The sequence below is a fragment of the Phaenicophaeus curvirostris genome, chromosome 8 (genome assembly GCF_032191515.1).
Source record: "Phaenicophaeus curvirostris isolate KB17595 chromosome 8, BPBGC_Pcur_1.0, whole genome shotgun sequence".
In the NCBI taxonomy this organism is placed as follows: Eukaryota; Metazoa; Chordata; class Aves; order Cuculiformes; family Cuculidae; genus Phaenicophaeus; species Phaenicophaeus curvirostris.
The window spans coordinates 26319809-26344425 of NC_091399.1; the positions used below are offsets into that span (position 1 = coordinate 26319809).

At 37.7% G+C, this 24617-nt stretch overlaps 1 protein-coding gene across 2 annotated transcripts in view; it reads right to left on the reverse strand.

Annotated features, from left to right (window-relative positions):
* Positions 1-24617, reverse strand: part of AK5 (adenylate kinase 5) — an 85205-nt gene that overhangs the window by 33650 nt on the left and 26938 nt on the right. For both annotated transcript variants that reach the window (XM_069862891.1, XM_069862890.1), the window contains exons 7-8: positions 9635-9725; positions 2730-2806 (exon numbers count right to left, since the gene is read on the reverse strand). In XM_069862891.1, the coding sequence (XP_069718992.1) occupies positions 2730-2806; positions 9635-9725 (168 nt within the window). The remainder of the gene's footprint in view (positions 1-2729; positions 2807-9634; positions 9726-24617) is intronic.

Below are 24617 nucleotides of genomic sequence, written 5' to 3' on the forward strand. Positions count from 1 at the left end.
ACAATACAAAGCGCAAGCTTTTTCTGAATTATTTTTTATTGTCTCCCCTATGTATTTCCTCCACAAAAGCCAGATCTTAGCCTGCATTAGTGTTGCTTTGTACTATTTCAACAATGGGTACTGGGAGTTTCTCGAAGTGCTTTGGTGTATTTTGGAGCATTCCTAGGTGAGCTGATGACTACATGGGTAGTTGGAGCCACACCACTCATTCTCCTTGCTTCTGCCTGTCAATTATTCTGGAACAAGTAGCAGGCATCTGAAGAACTCTGACTTCTTTGCTGGCTTAGTTTACACTGGGGATTTTCCCAGCTTGTTCCAAGAATGAGAAAGTGCAAAGGTATCTGCGTACGTCTGTTTTAGCTGTGCCGAGTGCTACTCATCCCCAGCGATGGCTTTGTCTTCAGAACACTTTTCTTGCCCCCAGCTCCTCTTGTTCAGTGACTACCAAGATCTGTAAAACTCCAGCCATTTTTAGCAGCTCAGCTGTGTAAGGTTGCTTAGAAACCAGCATCCTTATCCCCCACGTTCTCATGACAGATTTCCTATGCAGTAACATCACTGCATGACACATTTGTATCCAGACACGCATTCCTTTTTCCACTTGAGATTCTCTGAGTAAAGGTTGTTGGTGCTTTGTGTAATTCATAAACAGCATGTGGTAAATAACTGGAATATTAAACCACTACCATAGTCAAAATGAGCTCAAGTTTTAAATGTGAGCAGTTCCTCACTTCTGAATTCAGTTATTGATCTTTTCTAGCTGAGAGTTATTTCTGATTTTGTTTTCAGACTGGATAGCTACATGGTGTCATGGCTTTATGTTAATCTCCACTCCTTGTTTTGCTTCTGTATGTAACGCTTGCACCATTTCAAAATTTACGTAGTGAGGGCATTTTGTTGCAATTGCTTTCTCCTTTATATTTTATAAAATATTTTTACAATGCATCTCAGATGAACTGGGTATAAAAATGCTTATTAGTAATAGAAATATTTATATTTTATAAAATGTCACAATTAAGTATCAGAGATATCAGCTTGCAGTTGAAGAGAGTCATTGTCAGCCACTCCATGTTTATGTATCTCTCTTAGACTGAAGGGTTTTTAGCACTCTTTTTATACTTCATTTCTCCTTCTCTATTTAATAACAGTATTGCACTCTTGCCAAAACGGGAATGTGCTGGTCTGGTGAATAATGAGAACAGAACTGCCACATCTGGCAGAAAGAATATTCGCTATTGAGAAAGGCATTAAGGTCCCATCGTAGTCTTTTGGTTTAGCCTCATGTTAGAACCACGTCCAACTAAATTCAAAACTACAGTCAGTGCCTTTATGGACTGTGCTATAGTTAATCAGTGAACCATACAGTTTAAAACTATAGATTAGGATAATTTTCATCTTTTTTTTCTGTTCATTTTATTATGTAACTATAAAACCCGTGCTTGTCACTTGAACAGCGTTTCAAACATGAATCAAGAGTATAATTTCTTTAGTGTTTATGCTCTGCCACAAGAATGCATTTGGAACATCATTAATCAAAATTTAACATCAACGTAATGCAAACATAATTTAAATATGCTTTCTGCTTTATAGGGTATAAAGGCCTAAGCCCTGCAATAAATGAGTACAATTCAAACAAAGATGATGAGAAACTTAAGAGTTTCCTCGGGTAAAGAAAGTTTTAAGAAGGATTTATGAAGAAAAACCTACAAAGCCACCACCCATAAGTATGGTAGCGTGTGTGGCATGCAAGTGGTTTTAAAGATATTTTTTATAATTTTAAGTCATTCTTTCAATACCTATCCACAGCACAGTAACAAGAATAATAACAATTATACTAAGCGCTATGTCCAAGCCAAAGGAATCTTTTGAGTTTCAATTCGTGCCCGTTATCTCTTATCCTGTCACTGGCAGCCTCTGAAAAGAGCCTGGCCTCATCTTCTTTGTACCACCCCTTCAGACTTCTGCACACACTGAGATCCCCCTGTGCCTTCTTTTTTCCAGATTCATCGCTCCCAGCTTTCTCAGCCTCTTCTTATAGGAGAGATCCCTTAATTATCTTAATGGCCCTTTGCTGGACCCTCTTAAGCAGCTCTGTGTATTGTACTGGTGAGCCTAGAACTGGACACAGTTGTGGCCTTACTAAGCACTGAGGTGAAGATTAGAGAGGAAAGATATATTAAATCATTCGCCTCCCTTTAGCCTTCTTTCTTCCTCCGTACAAGGAAAATGCTATCAAAATTTCGTTTTTATATGTGGATAGAATGGGATCAGCAGAAAGGCTGATTTCCACGCACTGTAAGCACTTGTCATTTTATTCTTAAAAACGCTTTTCTTTTCCAAAGGAAGAATGTTTGATTTGGTGTTAGTCACATTTCACACTTTTTGTACTTTAATGCCCCTCTTGAAAAGTGTTGTGCTCTCTCTTCTTAAACGTACAGTAGACTTACAGTGCATTCTAACAATCCAGTTTGCCACGGTTTGCCAGCATTTTACAACTTGTGGTGGAAATGGAACAGTAATGGAAGATACAGGCTCTTAAAACCACAATAATATTCACTCTTTTCTCATAACCAGAAAGCAGCCTCTGTGTATCACAAATATAGTTATATTGCTCTTAAAAACCCTTAGGTACTGTTAAAGTTCCACCGCCTTGTTCAGGAAAATTGTATAGCACAGCATATACATTAACTAGAAAACTATTTAGAGAGGCCACATATACATAAAATTACCTGGTCTTCAAAGTCAAATTCTGTATAAACAGTATCTCCGGAATCCATAACCAGACTGCAGTCAAGTTCATTTGGCCCTAAAATAGGAAAGGAAATTAGACTTCAGAAATGGGTTGGAAATTCTTACTTTATGTGATGGAACACAATAATACTTCCAGTTGTCTGTATGTATGCAAAACCTGTGGTCCAAGGAACTATTCGGAAGTGCTAGAGTAACCAGGTGAGTGGTATTCTATTAACAAAGCCTTCAAAGCATCCATAAAAGCTACCACAATTCTTAAGGAATTGTGACCCTAAATGGTGAATTGTTTCTGCTAGATTGTGAATTTATTGGGTGGGGTGTTCTACATGCCATGACTTGTAATCGTAAAATTGCCACCAGGATCTTTGCTCAGGAGAGACTAAAACCCATATTTAGGAAAGAGAAAGGAAATTCTGACTGGTGATTACTGGAGTAACAGCCCAGGGGAATGGAACAGCAATCCCCATTCCTATCCTACCCCTTTCCAAGGCAACAATCTGTCTCTGTCCCTTCTCCTTGTGTCTTCCCACGGCAGGATCAGCAAGTCATGCAGACTCTTGCACTTGGGTTGATTAAAACTTGATTGCTGACAAGCCTCCACTTGGCTGAGCTTTCCAGTTTAACTTACGCTGAACAGCTGAAGGTGCAGGATAATAAAAACTGGGCTTGATATTTCAGTGTAGGAGGATAGCCATTGCTAAACCAGAACAGGCGGATAAACCACTGATCATTTTTATATATAAACACAGGAAGCGTGTAGAGTGAGCGTCATGTTTTTATCCTAGCCTTATCACCCCATTCAGATTATCTCACTCCTGGGCAATAAGGAAAGAAACAGTCTACTGTGCCCTTCAGATGCCAAATCCAAATCTTGCACGTATTCAACACACATTAAAATATCAATAGGCATGTGACTACAGGGGTCTTTTTTGCAGCATTATTAAAATGAGAATAGCAAAAATACTGTAATGACACACAGATCTAAAAATTGTAACCAGCCAGTTGCCACGAGTGATTCCAATCACTCCTTGTATGGAGACCGACAGGTAACACCAGGGCAAGTATCATAGAATCATAGAATAACCAGCTTGGAAGAGACCCACCAGGTCATCGAGTCCAACCATTCCTATCAAACACTAAACCATGCCCCTTAGCACCTCATCCACCCGTACTTAAACACCTCCAGGGAAGGTGACACAACCCCCTCCCTGGGCAGCCTCTGCCAGTGCCCAATGACCCTTTCTGTGAAGAATTTTTTCCTAATGTCCAGCCTAAACCTCCCCTGGTGGAGCTTGAGGCCATTCCCTCTCGTCCTGTCCCCTGTCACTTGGGAGAAGAGGCCAGCACCCTCCTCTCTAGAACCTCCTTTCAGTTGTACTTTGTTTTGTGCCCCCAGTCAGACAAGATCACTGACAAGGAAGAGGAACCCTCTTGGCTTACGGATATCTCTGCAAGCACTGGCATTAAGGATACATCATTTTAAGATTATTGATGACCTGGAGTTGTTTTCTCACCATTGGAGATGTTTGTATGGGTGGCTCTCTGTAACAGGTACTGTCAGTAACAGATTTCAATCTGATTTGTGCCAGGTGCATTTACGTATTATCTGGTTTTGTTTGCTTTCAAAGTTTACATAGTAATCATCTACGTAGGTGGTGAACGAAACATCACTAAGAGAGAGAGACCAGGGGAGAGGAACTGGATGTCATGATGACTAAAACCATAACAGCTTTGTAGAGATGATGATTCCAGGGTGCCTTAATTTGCAATCCATATTACAATTGCTGCCAAATTAATTTTGATGCAATTCTTTGGACTACCTAAGAGATACTAGGAAAAGACTTGGGTCTACCATCTGCTGGTGTTTTTGTTTGCTGTCTGTGTTCCCCCCCTACCCCAGTGTTTGCGTATAGTTCAGCAGACTATGATATAAAAAACAAACCCCCAAACCAGAAAGGGAATGTCACGTGGGTATGTGCAGCATGTTCTTTGGTGTATATACCTTATGGTCTTGAAAATACCTGTCTGTAAATATATATATATATATATATGCAACCAAATAGATTTGCAACTTCTGAGAGAATCTCTTTTTATTTTTGTTTATTTTATGCAGCTGACATCTCATTCTTAACATTGTGTCTTTGTTGACAGTATAATTCAACTAAGCCTCAGTTGGCACCAGCACTGGCCTACCCTGACACACCAATCACTTCTAAAGGCACTTGTGTGCAAGTGTGTGATTAACTGTCGCTTAACTAGCAAAAGCAGCATGTATTCTTAGCAAGAAATGTTAATATGAAATATAGTGCTGCAAACTTAAATGTAAAGGTCAGGCAGTCAATGAATACTCATGCATAATGTAGCTTAAGTGATAAAAGCCATAACGATTATAACATTTTAATGTGGTCAAGCTTCTTTAAGGCTTTTTTTTCTTGAAGTAGGGCACCAATTTCCTTGGAGAGGTATAGCTTCTTTCTAGGGTATATTCAAGGAAGGTCAGGAAAATTGAAAATACGTACCTTCTCTTTCATGGTTCAATGAAAACTAACAAACCCTCTAAGTATCTATCACTGAACAGTCTATAGATTTCTCGTCCATTCCCAAATTGCAAATCTACCAGAAATGAATTGAAGCTAATGGCAACTTCCAGGACAAGATTAAGTAATGAGGGGATATAGAAGAGTACTTGTGATATCCTTGGTGCAGTATGAAAAAGCATGAGTAGTTAGCTATTGTCCAGCTCAGTTTGTTGTTGGAGGGAGCATATTTTGCCAAGTTTGGACTAAATTTTGCTAAAACATGTCCTGTAGGGGGGGACAACAGGCTCGTAAACTAATGGCAGCAGAAGCATAGCAAATAGCCACTTTGCAAGGCACTGGGAGTCAGTGGTCCTGGTGGGAGTCAAAGCTGCTGACAAGGCTATCGCCAAGGGGAGAGTGTGAGAAAAAGTGAATAATTCAAAACTCGGCTCAGGTTTTCTCAGCCGAAGTTTCTATCACTCTCATTTTATATGAAACTTGTGGCAGTGTTCAGCTATCAACAGAGAAACACAACATTTTGGCTTAAGAAAAAGAGGAGGATTAGTTAAAGCATTTGGAAGCAAACATGCTTTGCTGCTTTCGACGAGTCAGCAGGCTCCACATCTGCTCTGACAACAAAGCAGCTGATTATAAGTAAGTTTCATTGCCTTTTCTGAGTTCTGTTGTTTTTCCTTCGATAAGTTGGTACACTGAGAACTAGGCTATAAAAAAACTTAATACTTGTTTACCATTAGGAAGAAAGTTTTACAGTCTGAATTGTCCTAACTCCTTCCAAAGGGATGCCCCATTCCACCAGATAATCTCAGCTCTTTGTTAAGGCAGAGCCTTTACATGCTTGTATGAACCTATGGCAAATGTTCTGAGTAACTGTAGCAGTTCCAAATGGGGAAGATCAACAGGGTTGTTTTTTTTTTTTTTTTTTTTAAAAAGGCATTAAGAAAAGACATGAAAGCTCTACTGCTACAGAGAAAAAGCTTGCAAGAACCTGATCTGAAATAGGACTCTGATGACTTAAAATACGCTTCCTCAATTTGAGTGCATGCATAAAGTTGAGGTAAGGGAAATCTGGTCATTTTCATGTGCCCCGTATTTTCTTTAGGGAAAAAACAGAGAGGATTTTAATAGGTGTAGTACTGCACAATTAAAAAATAAATCAGTTGGAAGTTTTTATTAAATCCCTGTTAACTGAATAATCAGTTCTCCAGGGTGCAGCAGGCTGCTGAAAAAAGAAATGGTAGATCAGTCAGAATGCATTCCCTTGGATTTTTTTTTTGCTAGTCTTTGTATCTTGATGCTGAGGACATTGTTCGTAATTTGTCTTGCTAGGGACCCACCAGCATCCATTGACACAGAACTGAGGGGCGAGTTGAACTGATGGGTGGCTGCAGTTGTACAAGGGTGTGCTGGCAGGAGCTACCCCTGTCAGGTCTGACAGTCAAGGAGAAACACTCCTCTCCGTGTGGGGTAGAGTTGTGCTCAGTTGCTTCCTTCACCATGAGGCTCTATTTGTAAAGTTTATGTTATGTTATGTGTTGGTGGTTGTTCCTAGGCTGAGTTGCACAGGTGGTCATGGAAAGCTTGAGAGAGTTTGGCTGTTATGGGCAGGTGTGTGATTCCTACCACAGAAATGCACCCCAGAACCCAGGGGTGTCATGGCTGTAAATGTCTCTGGTCCTAAAAAACATCTCAGTGTTACGAGGCTGTGTGTGTCATTTTATCCAAGTGTGTTCATCCTTAAGTTTTCATGAATGCAAATGTCAAGCATTGTTTTTTTTCTGTTCACTAAATTCATTTATGCAATGAAACAAAGTAGTATCGATCTGTCTAAATTTATCTGCAGTCGATTTAATTTCCCATTACAAGAGAGCCATACCCCATCATATGAGTTAATTGTCTGCTCCTTGGACTATTTGTGTTTTGGCAAATCAGCTAATGGATTTCCAGTTCTTACTTAAATCCTTTACTTATTTCCAATCCTGGTAGTAATTCTATTCCATGTGGTTCGTTGGCTCAAGTGTGCCCATACTCGTATATTAACAACTATAGTACTTGCACTGTTCAACCCTGTCTGTTATAAAAGTTATCAAAGAATATCCTGTGAATCATGTTGCTTCTCTTAATAGCATGTTTAAGCTCAATAAACTAAAATATCTTTTTATGGTTTGGAACATGCTCTGAAGCAATGTCTAATAACTCAATTAATACGCGTGGCAAATAAGTACTTCAGCAAGACAAATGCTTAGAAGATAAATGTGGAATGTAGTAGAAATTTGTTGAAGGACTGATTAGCATTAGAATGATTGCATTTTAATTTTGCTCTTGGTAAGTTGCTTCTAATACAAATTTATTGCAACCTTACACTGTTGAGTTCCATGACAGGTTGTTGCTCTTAGCAACGGTCTTTGTATGTTGTAGAAAGCAACAACACGAAAACTGTATTTTAATCTATAAAAATATTCAGTTGTTTTCTTTCAGCCTATCGTTACACAGTTGATTGCAACTGGATTTTACAGGTATAACATAGAAGCATGAAATTATAAATGCTGTGTTTACATTAGCCACTAGGAACCAAAATATATTGTGATGTCACTAAAAGGATTAAAAGACAAAGTGAGATCAAGACAATGCTGGAATTGTAACCTCTAGAAATTAAATATGTGGTCTCATAGAGTCTCTAGGAATCCTACTTCAAATCTCTTTACTATTATTGGTGCACAGGTTAGGCACTAATTAGATGATTGTGGCATGGCTTCTAATTTTGGTGAGGAATTTATTAACTAGACCAGACTTCAAAGGAACTGACTGGACCTCATCCAGGATCACAAACAGTTTCTGCAAAATGTTTAGCTTCTGTCAATCTCTGTCAGAGCAAGCGCCTTTATGCCATTTCCTTCATCCTGCTACTCAGTGCATAGTCCATTTAATTAGGGAATCCATGGGTAATTATCAATATGATGCTATATAGTAGGGATGTCATTTTAGTTTTGGATTCAATCTCTTGCCTCTAGGAATAACGCTAAGCAAAAAAGAAATACGCGAGTCTCGTAATGCAGAAAGCTAGTCATCTTTATTCTTGTATGCATCTTATGTCAAAGCTGACCCCTAGAAACCTGCTTTTTTAGCTAATGCACTTCTTATCATTCTTAGCTCCTCACCCATACCCTGTCCCCCAGCCTTGATAATTCATCTTTATCTCATTTTGAACATTATCAAAAATAACCTTACGGGTGGGTTTTGTAGGCTAGCTAGCTTGGACCCCCCCTTTCCTGTCTTCAAAATATGACCTAATCTTTCTGCTTCAATCACTGCACTTCGCAAATGTCTTGCTAGCAGAGAAAAGTAATCCCCCTGTTGTCAAAAAGAGATAATGGATGTATTGCTACCGCTAGACTTTACTGTAGTTCATCAACTCCTCCTTCCTTGGCAGTCACCAGACATTTGTTCACAATTACAAATATCTGAAGCTGCCCTGTGTGCCAGTTTATAGCAGGTGAGTTTTCCCTTAAACACAGGGGAGTTTGGACACACGATTTCCACTGCTACACATGCTTAACATTTGATTTAACAAAGCTAGTAAATTTTACAGGAAGATGTTTCACCTAGAATTTTGTTTTTCTTTTTGTGTTCTGTTTCATGTGACATTTATGACCCCATCTACCTATACGACCTCTGTGGCCCACTTGGCAGGCAGCCAGGAATGCCATCTATAAAAAGGAAAAACTTGTGAAGTTACCAAGGAACACTTTGCTTGTTCCCGTCCAGGAAAAATATTTTTGACAGATGCTATGGGGTTTGTGCTTTGATTTTTAGCTTCAATACTCTTGCAGTCCTTTGTCCCTCAAAGTCTTTTTCTTTGAAGACGTTCAAGCCTCAGAAAGCACAAATGATAAATATATAAAGAAATAAAACCCTCAAATGCCTGACATAGTAACCCATGGTTTCAGAATTAGTGCCAATCATCAGGGAGGAAGTATGACCTTCAGTCTCATAGGGCTGGTTTTCTGGTGAACGCCGAGGCATCACCTGGAACTGAAAGAGCTGACAACTGGTATCGATCAACTTATAAAGTTTTTGTATTAATGATACAGTTTTTTAGTAGACTACTCATAGTATTTTAAGGTGAGCTTGTAGATAAACAAGATGTTAGGTGGGCAATATGAAGTTTCCAGATTTAAAGAGATTTTTTTGCCCTTGCTTGTGCAACGGTTTGAAGTTGGTCAAGACTTTGCTCCAGTATATACATCCATACTTGTGGAAATGAAACAGGCATCCCACCGATGTCAGATGCAGTATAACGAAACATAGTTTTTTATATTTTACATTTACATTTTTTCATATTTTACCTGCTGCAGCCTCCTTGTTGGCAAATAATTTACTGTCAACTGCTGAGCTTATGTCAGAGAACACTTCTTCTTCATCTCTGTCTGCATCAAACTGTTCAGAAAAGAAAAAGTTGGCAATCAGTCACTGCTTATTACTTGGCTGAACATCAACATATAACATCACTTCTCGCCCCAGGCCTTTTTGATAGGAAGCATTTCATTTTTCATTGTGCTGTCCATTGCTTAAGATGTGAATCATTTTCATATTGACTGAAAACCAAACTAATTTTGCAAACCATTTTGCCTATTTCTAATAGCTTGTAAGGAACAGAAGCAACAGTAGAATTGAACTGCTCTCAGCAAATTATATGTCAAAGCAGAAAATAAAATTAATAATGCATATTACCTTTCCAGCCCCTGTATGGTTGGAAAAAATGGCAGCATAGAGACCAGAAATGTGATTACACTGTTGTAACTTCTTTTCAGAGATTAGCATAACTATTTAGTTGTCAAGTGAAAAATTTCAGCAACTTCTGAATTGTCTGAAGTCAGTTTTTCTGATGTGCGCGTGTACAACTTCTTCAAGTAGTTCAGCAAAGTTCTTAAGAAAAAGTAAAGTATTTTTTAAAATCTAGTATTGTATAGAAAAGAAAGCTTTCCTTGCTCCTGTGCTAGCAGAATATGTAATGGCTCAGTGATAAATCAATAAAATCAGGCAAGCAACACTGCTTTAAAACAGGAATTAATAAATCTCTTACCATTTTAAACTTTTTTTTTTTCATTCATTTTACCTGTTCCCTGAATTCTGATACTGATTCTCCCAAGGTTTTTCTCAGCTCTGCCTTACAGGCTCTTTTAGTGGTCTGGTGACACACTGGTTTGTATTTTTTCTTGTCATATTTATCAAGTGTCATTCATTTAGATCATCACTTTTGGGGCTTTCTTTGGGGAAAAAAAAGGGACATTTTATTACTGTTGCTCTGGATTTTTTTCTTAGCTCTTCAACAGAGACCAGGTACATTCCTATGGAAAAAGGGAACACTGTAACCTCAGTTTACAGAAGCAAGCAAACAACGGTAACATCAAACGGCTGTCATTCAGTGCATGCCTCCCTGCACAAGAGTCACTGTTTTCAGTCATTCTGTATCTCCAGTGTAACATGTTTTAGGATGCAGAATGAACCCCAGGTTGAAAGGCGTTACACTAGCAATTGTAAGTTCATGAATTTCAGTGAGCTATTTCTCCCAAGTCCAAGGCCGTTGGGCACCTTTTCAGATGTCATGCCAATATCTGAAGGTCTCATGGTAAAAAGTACAGGCAGGGAAAAGCCTTGGAGAGAGGAATTCAAAACCTACCAGGAACTTTACTGCAGAAGCTAACATTTATACAGATGTTTTTCAAATATCTATCTCAGAATATAGTATGATACTTAATGAGTTAATTTTAGAGAGATAATGAATTACTTGTCTAATACTTATTGTTGCAAAATCAGTGTCACTCTTTCAATTAATACATAAGTCACCATAAGGCTTATCTATATTACTTAAGCTGTTCTTTCACTGGTAATGAAATTTGCTTTCTTATGGAATTTTCTGTCAGCACCTCAAAGTAAACTCACAGGGAAATATTGGGCCAAGAATAATTATTTAGAGTGACAGATGTCAGAAATACTTCAAAAACGGGGAGAGTATCAAAGAGACAAAGAATGATTCCACAGACTTGGTCTGAGTGAACAAAAGGAAGTGGAAGCTTGAGAGGCCAGATTAGAGCAGAAAGAGGAAACCATTCTTGAGATGTTCTTTTGACATTCAGTGTTAACCAAAACTCAAAGTATTATTTTTTATTTAAAAAGCAGAAATTTTCCTTTCCCTATTACAAAGATTGCATCTTAAGTCAAAAGTGAGGCTTCTGGAAGAATGGGTCTTGAATTAAGCTGTTGGGCAATTTATTATCTGTGCACAAAGATCAGCTTTGGAATTTTCTTCTTGATAAGAAAAGAGCATTGATCTCTAAATTCTTCTGCACTGGTCTGTCTCTGAGGAAATGTAGGGATGTATTTTTCTGCTGCTTCTCAGCAAAAGATGTATGTGTTTCAGTGGTTATGCTAGGGAACACATCATATGAAATTACGTTTGTTGGTTTGCGTACACACAACCAGTAAATGGTAATTGGGTTATGTCTGATGGTTACTGTGTAGGTCACACCACACTTGGAGGGATGACAGGCTTACTTTCTCGTTAGTAGTGTTCCTCTGAATAATCCAGTTTACCATGAAAGAACATATGATCAATCTGAAAACGCTCTGAAGGTTCCAAGAATTTTGAAATGTCAACTTCCCCCATTCAAAGAACACCAGCTGTGCTTCAGTACTCTGAAAAATCTGGGCTTTGTAATGAAAGCCTACATTGCCGCCCAAAGAAAACCAATTATTTGAAGCTTGCACATAGACTCAGTTTTCCCCTCACAAAGTGAGGGTATTAGAGCCACAGGAAGGCAAGGTAGCTTTCACAGAGAAACTATTTTTGAAAGAAACCAACTAACTGTGTGAGTTCTATACTTAATTGAATTGCTAAATGTTTTAAAATGAAATCCTTTGATAATTATCGGAGGCTTGAATAAAACATAAAAGGTGCTAGAACAACCCTACTCGTAAAGAACAAACAGCAGTAAAACTCATATTTTTAGCAGAGCATGTCTAAATCAATAGGTTGCTTTCCCTACTGAAAACAAATCCCTACTTGCTTCAAAACATAACTCTTTGCAACTAAATTATTCACTGGTATCTTTACGGATGGTTCAGTTTAATTATAGTCACAGTCTACACTTTATAGAAATATAATTTTATTAAACATGTTACTGAAAGCATTTGCAATACGCAAAACGTGTTAACTGTTTTATCTGAATCGATACATCTTCACCACTGATGCAGGAAGCAGCAAAGTGTCTCTTCCCAGTGATGTCAATGGGGTTTGAGGGCTGAACTCACTCAACAGCATTTCCCTTGATGAGGCACTAACAGTTTTTTTGTCCTTTGCTATCTCTGTTTTGTCAGGGCAGGAAAAGATGAGGGAGAACCTCAGAGGACAAGAAAATCACATTTCTTTGAGAAACCACCCTAAATTTCTGAGCCAATAAAGGCTTCTGTGAGTGGTTCTGCTTCCAATATTTAACTCCCTATAAGGAAGAAAAGTACAGGAGGCTTTTTCTACCTTCTCTCTCCTCAGTCAGTCCAATAATAGGATTTCAATGTGAGCAAGAGGTAATACAGCATCATTTGGGAGAATGGGATTTTACCACACCCACACACTGTAGTTACAATACACGTTGTTCTGCTCCCACCTGGTTTGGGGAAGCACATCCCAAGGATTAAAACGGGAACAAGAACATATCTCTGAAGTTTCCAAGGCTTCCTTTTACTTTAGTTGCAGATAGTTTTGCTTTGCTCTGGCGTAGTAAAGAAATACACATCAGGAGTCATGTGCCTCTGTATATATTGGGCTGGAGTTCTTTGGTTTTTTGGTTTTTTTTTTAATAAAAGATGATTGGCATAATGATTAATTTTCTGGGAAGGTTTATCCCACTTTCACATGAAGGTTGTTAAATTGGAGGATTTGATGCTGACACGGTGTTCTATATAAAAAAGATGGAAAATATTTTCTAGATAATCTGTGTTGTAAATAATTGTTCTAGGGAAAACAGGTTGTACTTGCTGCTTTCAGAGAGAAAATGATTAGTGTTTCTAAATAGGCATCCAACAGAAGGAGCTTCACAGAAAAAATGGCTGAGTTGTTGAACACTGCAGATCTCACTGGTCAATTATGACAAATGGAGGCTCCGCAATACCATATATTGAGTTAAAGAAAAAAAAGCACAGCTCTTTCCTCACATCTATCAGGGAGCAAGCATCAAGGAAAGTGCAGCTAACTGAAATTTTAGGAGAGGTTAAAGTCATTCAGCCTGGCACTGCCTCCTACAGACTGATCCCCCCCCAGTGACACTGCTGGTCTTTGCGGGTGGTGTATCCAAAATTACAGCCCCAAAATAGGAGGAGATGATAAAAGCCTTTCAAATTGGAGTACAGGAAAATGAGGAAGAAATCTGGTTACAGCAGACTCGCAGGGAGTTTGTTTGTGCACTTTGAAATAGTTAGAAATGGAGAAAGCATTAAAAACCACCAAGAAAATAGGTGTATTTAAATAGTATTCAATAGTACATGAATATTTCCTCTATTTTAGATGATGGATGTCAATGAAAAGAAAATAAGCCATGTCCAAATTAAAACAACAACACTGGGCTAATTGCTTTATGGCAATACTCCCATCCATCTCAAAATCAAATAGGATTACAGGAGTTGGATGATGAATGCTCTCTTTGCAGGCAAAGACTCCAAGAACTGCAATTCATAGATGTGTGTTTTCCCAGTCATTGAAACATATATTATGTCACTTGAAGAAAGGCCTCCAATACTGTACATTTAAAGGTACAGGTGATCTGATTACCAGACCTACTTGCTGCAAGCAAGATGGTATTTCTATGCGCTCTTTAGATTTCTTGGTCTGGCCTCATTAGGAAGTGAAGCTGTAACACGGTGGTGTCAGGCGCAGGGGTGATAGGTCCTGGATGCTCACTGCAGGGCTAGTAACTGCAGCTGATAATCTGGAGGGACACCCAGGTGGACTACAAGAATAATTACTTGACTATCATGTCTAACAAGGGAAGAATTAGGGCTGACATTAAAGAATTAAATGAATGTTCCTGTACCTTTCTATGAGAAAAAGAAATTTTAGAAGAAGTTACTACGTCCAGCAGACAAAACTGTAAGATGCAAGAATGAAGAGCGAGTGAGACAAATTCAGAGTTGAATTAAGCAGCAAAATCTATTCTGATGCCAGCTTCTTTACTGTTTAATTAACTGTAATTGGCAATGGATTCCCCATTAACTGAAAATTTCAAACATCATTCCTAAAAACAAAAATTGTAATACATTCTAATTCAAATAGGAATTAATTCAGGAAAGTCTGCAATCTAAAAATTTTCTGGCTTAATAATCCATTAACCAATATAGGTGGAAGCAAAACACCATCATTGTTTAGGAAGTGGACAAATTGTTCATATATATTATCACATGCAGTGGAGGAATGATTTCTTTTTAAATTAAAAAGGAGGGTGGTAAGCCACAAAGGGGAGTACGTGGCTTCTGGTATCACAGTTATCCCATGCTTTTAAAAGAGATATCCAGTGTAGCAGTGAGATTGCTCCACTGTCCTTAAAGTGCTGGTATTTTTTGGTTGAAAAGTTGACAATCCTTTAGCTACTAACATAGAGATTCACAAGATTAAGCAAGTTAAAATGATTTTCAGGTGGCAGGGGCTACAACTGTGGCAAAAACTCCTCCCTATCTTTATTCAAACTGGTTTAGGCAGGAGTTTGCTCCTCAGAGTGGAAAAAAATAAGAACTGGTTTTATTTTACCCTTGGTAATACCAAAGGGTGAAGCGAGACACCCTTGAGGTTATAGATGTTGCTTTATGATTTTTGGACATCCACATAGAAATATCTTTATTATTGTTGTTCAGTCTCTAGTTTGCTTCTCATAGTAATTACAAGCCAATTGACTTGTACAGTTACTTCTAGAGAACTGTGGAACGAGAAAAAGCAAAAAAAAATAATAAAATCAACATAGAAAACTAGTAAAGAAATAGATGAGGAAAAATATATAGAGTAGGATAATGAACACTGAGAAGGGAGGACAGGAAAAAAAGTTGAAGACTTGTATAGGAAAAATAATAAGCAGAGGAATTGAAAAATGAAACTGGAATGTGCAGACTGGGAGCTCAGGGGGTATTTCCCTATTATAAAGTACTTTTAATGATACTCCCTTAAAATAAATACTGCAAACAAAAAAATTTCCAAGAAACCCACAGAATAAGGAGGGGGGTGGAGGATAGGGGGGAGAGATGTCTCTTTAATCCATTCTCTAAATCTGATATTTTCTTTTATATCAAATACTCTGAAATCTCAGATGAATATTTTATATGGAGCTGTACCATGTACAGAAGAATAACCCCAGCTGAATTACACTAGAGCTCACCAGTGATTTATAGAAAATTCTGCAATTAGCAGAGGCCAGAAATTGGTATTGGACAGAAATTTGGAAAAGAAACCAAACTGGAGATTTTATCACCATTATTCAAATCCTAAGGAAATATTCTGGGTTGTCTAGAATAAATCTCTTCACACCTTATTTGCCAGCACAGGAATTCCACAGAGGATTCATAAATCACTGCTGAGTCCCCTAGTTCTGTCATTAAAGTTCCACTTGTCATCCGAGTGCCTATTGCTATGAGTGCTACTTGTGAACAAACACGAGGGTCAATGTTCACCAGCCCTGAGTGGAGCAGACAGCTCTGTAGGGGCTTCTAGTTTTTGTATATCCCAAACTCATTTACTCAAAACAGGTGCAATTTGAAGCCAGTAGCTATGTAATGTTTTCACACATTAGGTGCATGGACAAAATGTAGTATGGAAAGAAAAAAATTAAAATTAAACCATCAAATTCAAATAATTTTTTCCATTAATATCAGTGAGAACTGAAATGACTCACAAGAGTAAATACGCAGTTATAACAGAACCTACCAGCTAATTAAATTGCCTTATACCACAAAATGTGAAAATACGAACAGGCATGCATGTACATGGACAAATCAAACCTGCTCTGCTCCCTGAATGCATTTAGGGATTTTGTTACAGCTGGTGTGAAATGCAAAAATTATGTCAGCTTCTGGCCCATTCCCACACTAATATAAAAGTTGATATCTTGGGCCATTTGTGGTTTGATAGCTAATGATCTCCCTTTTCTATTAATTTGGCAGGACATAAACAATGCAATTACTACAAAAGAAAGGCTTTGGTTTTGTTTGGTATTTTTTCTTAAGGTAATTTTCTGTTTTTTCATGCTAAACTCAAGAAGTTAAGGCCATGGCACACAAGTGTGTTCTGATATTTTAATTCTCTTTGTGGTAAAACTCTGTTTAGCCAGCATCCATACTTGTAATATGGAATAGAACGACAGCAAATACATGTCTCTTCAGTCTTACCTGAAGAAACAATAAACAGTAAGCAGAATTAATAGTCTGTCTTTGGATGTTTATGCAGAGTAATAGCTTTTGATAGGCAGAAAGAGGGAAAAGTCCTATCATCATGCCATGATCACATTGAGCAACACCCTGACTTATTTCAGTTTTCAGCTGTTAAAAATGAGCACCCTGGGCGATGTGGTGGTGAGAGGTGATGGGAAAGACACCATGCAATTATGGGCCCTTGTAGAGCAGAAAATGGGCAAGTTGAAGGAGAACTAGATTTGATTGGCGTGAAGGGAAAAATCAATAATTTGGTGGCACCGTAGGTAGAAAATTAATCAACTAGGAGGAAAGCAATTACGTGTTTGGTAGGGAAGCTGATGGAGGCAGAGAGTGGTGCCACAGAAAGGTTTTGGAACACATAGGGTTTGCATAACACTAAGATGTAAAACCTTTCTGTCTGAGCTGATCTTAAAAGCACTGGCTGGTTAAATTTTCCCAGTAAGAATAATCATCTGGATGGCTGGAGACTGTGATGTGGAAAGCAAATATATTGCTATTTTATTTCTTAAGTAATTTTTGCAGCACATTTTCCATTTCCTCAGAGGGGCGCTGAGCTTCCAATAGACATTGTTTGTCACTATATTTGTGTATATCTTTTTTTTTCTTAAGCTGAAGTGAGTTTAACATAGTAATAAACAATGCAAAATATTTCAGCTGTTCTCTCTACACTACTATGATACTATACTATACTATATGATACTATACGATACTATACAATAAAGATTGTATTTCCCTCTGCAGTTCTCACCAGGAGTCAGAACTGAATTAAGCAGCATATGCATAAGGGACACGATTTGTGCATGCTTGTTCTGGGTTATCTGACCTAACAACTTCTAGAAGTAACTTTAAAAGCTATAAATATAGCCAATACCTCTACACGTAAACTCTCTATGCACATTCACTTTGAAATGATTGAAAACTTGCACCTTGACGTGTATTAAATCTGCCCATCAGCTTCTACAGCAAAGTCAATTAATTTTTTTTTGAAGATTAATTAAAAACAAAGAGATGATGTAGCATATGCATATATGGCGACCTTTTCTACCTTGAAAGCACAAACGCTTACTTTACCTTATTTCTAAATCCCAGTGTGGGAGTAATTTTCACTAAGTATTTAGTTTTTAAAGGAAATTGCCTTTGAAGAGGCAAATGGCATTACAAGGAATTAGAACAGTGGTGTCAAGCATCAAGACAGATCACTGCTGAACAGCTTGAATGGAAAACTGAATTACAGTTTGAGTTAGGAGATGCTCCATGATTTATTTGTTACTCTGTTCCTGTAGAACCCAGAAAAATATTCAGCCTGAGGGAGAGATCATCTTACTCTCACCTCTGCTGGATCCAGAATAAATTGTTTGATTTTTACTTTAATGCACCTAACCTTAAAGGAAAGGGAACAACATTATTGATTACAGAGAGTCAGGTGTAATTGGATGCTGTGCAAACCCTCGTACAGCTTTAACAGCAGTATCCTTTCTTTCCTCTTACGTTACTGGAGAGCAATGTACATGCTGCAAATTACAAAGCATTAATAGCATTAATATAAAATTCAGTGTTTTGGAACCTAGAAAAAGGGCAGAGCAGTACAAACAAGTTGCATGAAGCTCAATCAATAGCTGTGGTTGTCAGTTTGCTACATACAGCTCAGTGACATTACAGGTAGATCTAGAATCTTCCCCAAATGTCTTTGTTTTTCATTCCACAGCAATGGTGCTTGTCCTTTAGTAGCTCTTCTTCAATCTTTGTCTAGAATGAGTTTTCATGGGGTTTGGATGTGTCTTGATCTTCAGAAGTTCCTGGGAGCTCACCCTTTTTCATATAAACCAAGGGACTCTTTGGGAATAAACCAGTTAAGGACCAGTTATGATTCAAATCTCATATTTCCTCCAATAACACATAAGAGGAGTTCTGCAATGCTTCCATACCCAGAGCTGGAGTTCAGCGAAACAGCTCTGATTACATATGTTCAAGTAAATACTTTCCTCAATGCCTTTAATTTTTAATATTGACTGCAACAGTACTTCTCGGAGGGAATGAGCCCTAAAGCTACAAAGCGTTAACCAATATGTTTGTGTGTAGAGAGATTTTTCCTGAATGAAGTTTAAAAACTGGAGCTCCCATGCCACTGGCTTTTGTTTAAAACAAAACGAAATCAGTTCCTAGCATCAGCCTCACACACCATACAGATTGCACACAGACACCCCAAATAAATACATAGCAACACTGGTATCACAGAAAAGGTCCATGCAAACAACTGTAATTCAAATAAGGCAACTAAAACAAATTTTAGAAAAAAACTCAGAAAAAAAAGACATTTCTTTCTATAAATACTATTTTTTCCAGTGACATTTTGCATTTTGCTTCATTAAAACACATTGCTACCAGCTGCCAAATACACCAAACATTTCAAGATCAATCCCAATCCTCCTGTTGGCTTTTGTGGCAGAGATTGAATGAAAGATAATAAAATATTGTAGACTATTCTTTATCCATTAGATGATGTCATAAAAGCTATTATAATATTAACATATTTAAATATGTATTTTGCCTATGCATCATCACAGTTTTCTAAGGAAAAATACTATCAGCTGAAAGCTAACAGGAAAAGTCCTGCATTAATTTCAACCACAACTTTAACCAGTTAATAAAGCATAAGAACTAATGTCTCAGGTGCAAGAACAAGCATAGGGTGTGCCATAGGCTTAAACATTAGCAGCTGCGAGGCTTTATATGCAAAATTTGCATTTAATTCAGTAAATAATTAGACATTTGTAGGTGTTTGTGATCGTAGCAATACAGATGATTTTATCCGCGATAACTGTAGCTACCCAGAGTGGAATTTCAGACTCTAAGAACTAGAACATTTGAAAATTATTAGCTTTTCTGTTTTCCTTGGAATACAAAAATAAATTTTTACTTCCCCGTGAAATGGTTCCTGTGTATTTAAATGAATTCTGAGCCCAAATAAGCCATGTTCCCAGTGATGCTCTCTATATTAATAAACCTCATAAATGGCATTGGAATCCTTGATAAGAAGCCCTCCTTTGGTCACATTAAGCTGAAGAGTGCTAAATTTTGATGAAGTAAATTATTTATCTCTAGAAGACTGACTCATACCAAACTTATGATAATGTTCAGCAAATGTCAGTTTGAGTTCAGGAGGGGCTCATAAAACAACTTCCAATCCCGCTGCCTCAAGAAGGACATGGATTTGTTTCCTGCAGCAAGAAGTGGGTGCACTGCTATTTTAATTTCTGTACCAGAAAGTTCTGTTTAGCTGTCTAAATTATTTGAGCATGTTGCACAAAGGAGACCATACGATTTATAAATGAAAGCTGACAAACTAAGGAGATGCTGACAGAAAGTATTCCTTTAGTCATCAGGGAATATGACAGTCTTGCATCTAGCATGTATTTTTTGGAAACAAAAGTAGGACAAAATCCCATGTGATTATGTAGGCTGAAAGCATTTTTTAAATATCATAACAAAAAAGAGGATGAAGTGGAACTGATTGACATAATTTATTTAACTTTCCAAAAGCTTTTGACAATATTTCTACCTAGAGGCTATTACATAAAACATAATTTTAGGGAACCACTACATAAGATAGTGGGTTTATTTAAAAAAAGCATTAGAAATGTCCAAGGGATACGTTGCCAACAAATAGGAAAGAAAATGGCCACTATATTGATCAAGGAAGCAGAAAGTACAAGTCAGAAAACTAAAGCAACTCAGTTACCCTGACTTGGGAAATGAAGTCTGAGAAGGGATAGGGATATTGTCAAACAATGCAAATAATCATAGAATCATAGAATAACCAGCTTGGAAGAGACCCACCGAATCATCGAGTCCAACCATTCCTATCAAACACTAAACCATGTCCCTCAGCACCTCATCCACCCATCCCTTAAACCCCTCCAGGGAAGGTGACTCAACCCCCTCCCTGGGCAGCCTCTGCCACTGCCCAATGACCCTTTCTGTGAAAAATATTTTCCTCATGTCCAGACTAAATCTCCCCTGGTGGAGCTTGAGGCCATTCCCTCTTGTCCTGTCCCCTGTCATTTGGGAGAAGAGGCCAGCACCCTCCTCTCCACAACCTCTTTTCACGTAGTTGTAGAGAGAGAGCAATGAGGTCTCCCCTCAGCCTCCTCTTCTCCAGGCTAAACACCCCCAGCTCTCTAAGCTGTTCCTCATAAGGCCTGTTCTCCAGCCCCTTCACCAGCTTCATTGCTCTTCTCTGGACTTGTTCTTGTTTCTATATATCAAAAATATACCTTAAATTCAAAATTCGACATAGAAATAAAGCTACAATAGTGTGAGTTGCTAGAGAAAGATTAAAAAAAACCCCAAAAAACCAAAACAAAAAAACCCCATGAAAGACCAAAACAAAGCCTCCACAATCTTTATTTTAACATAATTTCATAACTGTACCTTTGGCTGTCCACTACCTGTTTATTTGAATGAAGTGAATTACAGGATATGTGAAAATCTAACACTTGAGGTTTAATACCATAGTATTAATACATCATTGAGATATATAACCTATCGCAAAAGCAAGCCAAACAACCTATATTGAGTATTTATACATCTATAAAAACTCCTATAACAGATCATTGCTTCAATTTACATAGAAATTAGAACTTTTGTTTGAACTTTGCTCAGTATAAAAAGATTAACTGTAACCTTTGACTTACCATACCTTTTAAATATTAATTATTCTCTATGGAGTAGTAACAAATTATTGTGCAGCTTTAACAAGCAGCTATCAAATATATCCTATTGAAAGTTGTCACTAATATAATGGGTTGTTAAGGAAAGGGTTTTAGTAGACAGCTTTCCAAGAAACACTGATGTGGTTTCTGTTACCATGTCCTAACCCAACCCATGAAAGAATATCCAAATATATTTAACTTATGCCACATTACACTCACCCTACTAAATGTAGTGATTTTGTTGAGGGGCGGTCTTCTGATTGTAGTTCAAGGATATAATAAATGGTTCTTAAAACCATACTAATTTCAGAATTCACACAGCTCCTCACTCTCTTTCTGAAGTTCAAGAGATATGAGAGAATGTGAATAGCATAAATGAAGAAAAGCTTGTGTTTGCAGTACTGGAATTGAGCTCGTTTGTCTTGAACCCCATGAACAGGGTCAGAGATAAAAGCTAAAGTACCCACAAAACCTTTAATGGCAATTACCGCAGACCTAGGTGATGTACATAGCCTGAAGGACAGCAGAGATAATATTCTTGTAAAAGAAACAGAAACGAGCTGCCTTGGATTTATGTGAGTCTACATTATGTAGAATCCACATGCTGAAATTCTTGCAATAAGGTGCCAGATATAAGGAGGATTAGTGGATTTTTTCCCCAATATATTAAAATTAAATTAATAAATTAAATAAACAACTTGACTAAAAACTGCATTGCCCACATTCTCAGTTCCATTTTAGTAAGGAGTCTGCATTTATATAGAAGCCTGTTCTTTTCAGCAGAGCAGACTAAAAAAGCACAGAAGGCAGAACACAGTAGGAAACTAGTGGAAAGTACACTTTTAAATTGCCTAATTGGCATCTTGCAGTGGTAGGAGAGAGAGACGGTCTCAGCATTACAAAAACTATACTATTACAAAAACAATGGATGGCAGAATGCAAGAAAAGACAAAACCTGGCATGCTAGACAGCGCAGAGAATTTTGAAATACTGGTATTGAAAATGTGAGTGTGAGTCTTCAATTTGGCATTCGGGTAAAGGCAGGAGGAAAAATCCAGTGGAAGATGTAATGAAAAAATGTTAAGATTTGCCCTAAACCAACCTCATTTTAGCAAACATATTTTTAACAAAATGGATTAAGGGGTAATGTGTATGAAAGATCCTAGATATATAAATAACTGATCATAGCAAGATGCAACATTTTACACGTGAAGTCCTCCATTTGCTATACCGTGACTGGCAGGAATGACCACCTTGTTGGCATAAAAAGAGATTAACCATTGAGAATGGGTGGCAGCAGTTCTTCCTTCACAGAAAATAACAATGATAAATGTGAGTGCAGTGTTATAGTCATGTCTTGTATAGCTTCTTTTCCCATTTCATTAAGCAGAATACTGAATTGCAGAATGTGATAAGGTGACAACAAAGTGATCAGATAGTTATGTTCACTGGCCATTGATGAAACAAGCTGCAGTCCTTTATCAAATGGCAAGGTGAAAATGCTAACCCTGGGAGTAGGAAGGATGATAGTTGTGCAAGATGATAAAGGAAACATGGTTAGTTATAGCAAAGACAAACTGCAGAGCATTCCCAAGAGAGTCTGCCAAGAATTTTAGGTTATGTCTACGTGATACAAGGCAACACTGAGCAGAGATGTTTGTGCTAACACTATAATATTTACCACAGTTACAAGGAACAAAATAGACATATTATTGGTTCCCTGATGCACAAGTATCAGTGAATTTAAGAAGCAAGGATATAGCACTTTGGTGAAGCACTGAGTTAACACAACAGCAGTGTTTCCTAATTCTGGTGTATTTCATATAGTTCTTCAAAGTGCTGTTTGGTAGATATTCTTTAGCTGTATTAGGAAAAAAAAGTCCTTCAAAGAGCTATCGGGAACACTCCAAAGGATATTCTGCAAAGGGGAAGATGTACTAGAGGGAAGCTACAGTTCTCACTTTAGTGGAGTCTAACGTGGGGTGTTCCCTGAGTCACACAATGGATTATTAGCCCTTCAGATTTATCAGTCCTCCATCTAACCCTGTCTCATTGAGCCTAAATGCTGAAATAAGGCTCTGGAAAGCTAGAGAAAAATGCCAGAACAGAAGATTAACTGCATGAGACTTTCTGCTGATGGTTTGAGTATTTCTTCTCTGTTTTGACGCTTAAATGGCTTCCATCATTGCAATACCTGAGCATTCACAAATGTGAATAAATTCGTCTTTATGATGCAGTAAGAAATAAGAAAATGTAATTTTTCTATGTGCCCCCTCTCTTTCATGCACTCCATCTACAGGAAAGGAGGAATAGGAGCAAATGCTCAAATTATTAGTTTGATACTAGACTGCATGACAAGAGGCCAGCCTGCTCTGTCTCTTTCCACGCATTTGAATAAAAATTGAGTATGGTTGATATCAGAACAAACATTCAGTTGCCATGTGCATAAGGAAGCAAATATTTAACAATAAGTAATGATACCAACTTAAGATTCAGGAAACATGGATGTACTAGAATTGTAGAACACGACCTACTATATGTAGTAACATTTAACAGGATTGTGAGAGTTAGAGCTTAAAGACCATCCTGAGTCTGCTGATGTACCAAGTTGTGTGAGTTGATATCCAAATTTTTTCCTTAAAGAGGCAGCAAAATAGTTTTGCCATAAAATCAGGTAGTCACTGACTGCAAACTTTTCACACGGAAGATCTGCCAGTGGCATCCAGAGCTGGAAATCACTGAAGGAACTTTTGATAAGAAACTGGTATTTTGATGTGTACAGCCAAGCATGGATCAAATGCAGTTTTGATTCTTCTGCTGGATGTTCAGAAAATCAGGTGCCGTTTAGGATAGGAAAGTTAGCTTATGGATGCCAAGTATTCCTGATTCAATACAAAAGGACTTCCCACAGATTAGGTAGTTTTTCCAGACTGGTTTCTTAATACAAATTTCCTCTAACTAAGAAAACTTAATCTTCTTTAAGCCTTACTTTAACTTGAAAAAGGAAATTAGAAGCTAATATTCACCCAAAGGACATAGTTTAATTACCTTAAGACAAACCGTTTAAAATAACTTCAAGAATATGTAGGGCATATCTCTTACAATTCATTTCTCTGCATGATAACTTGGCTTAATTACTTATCTCAGCCTT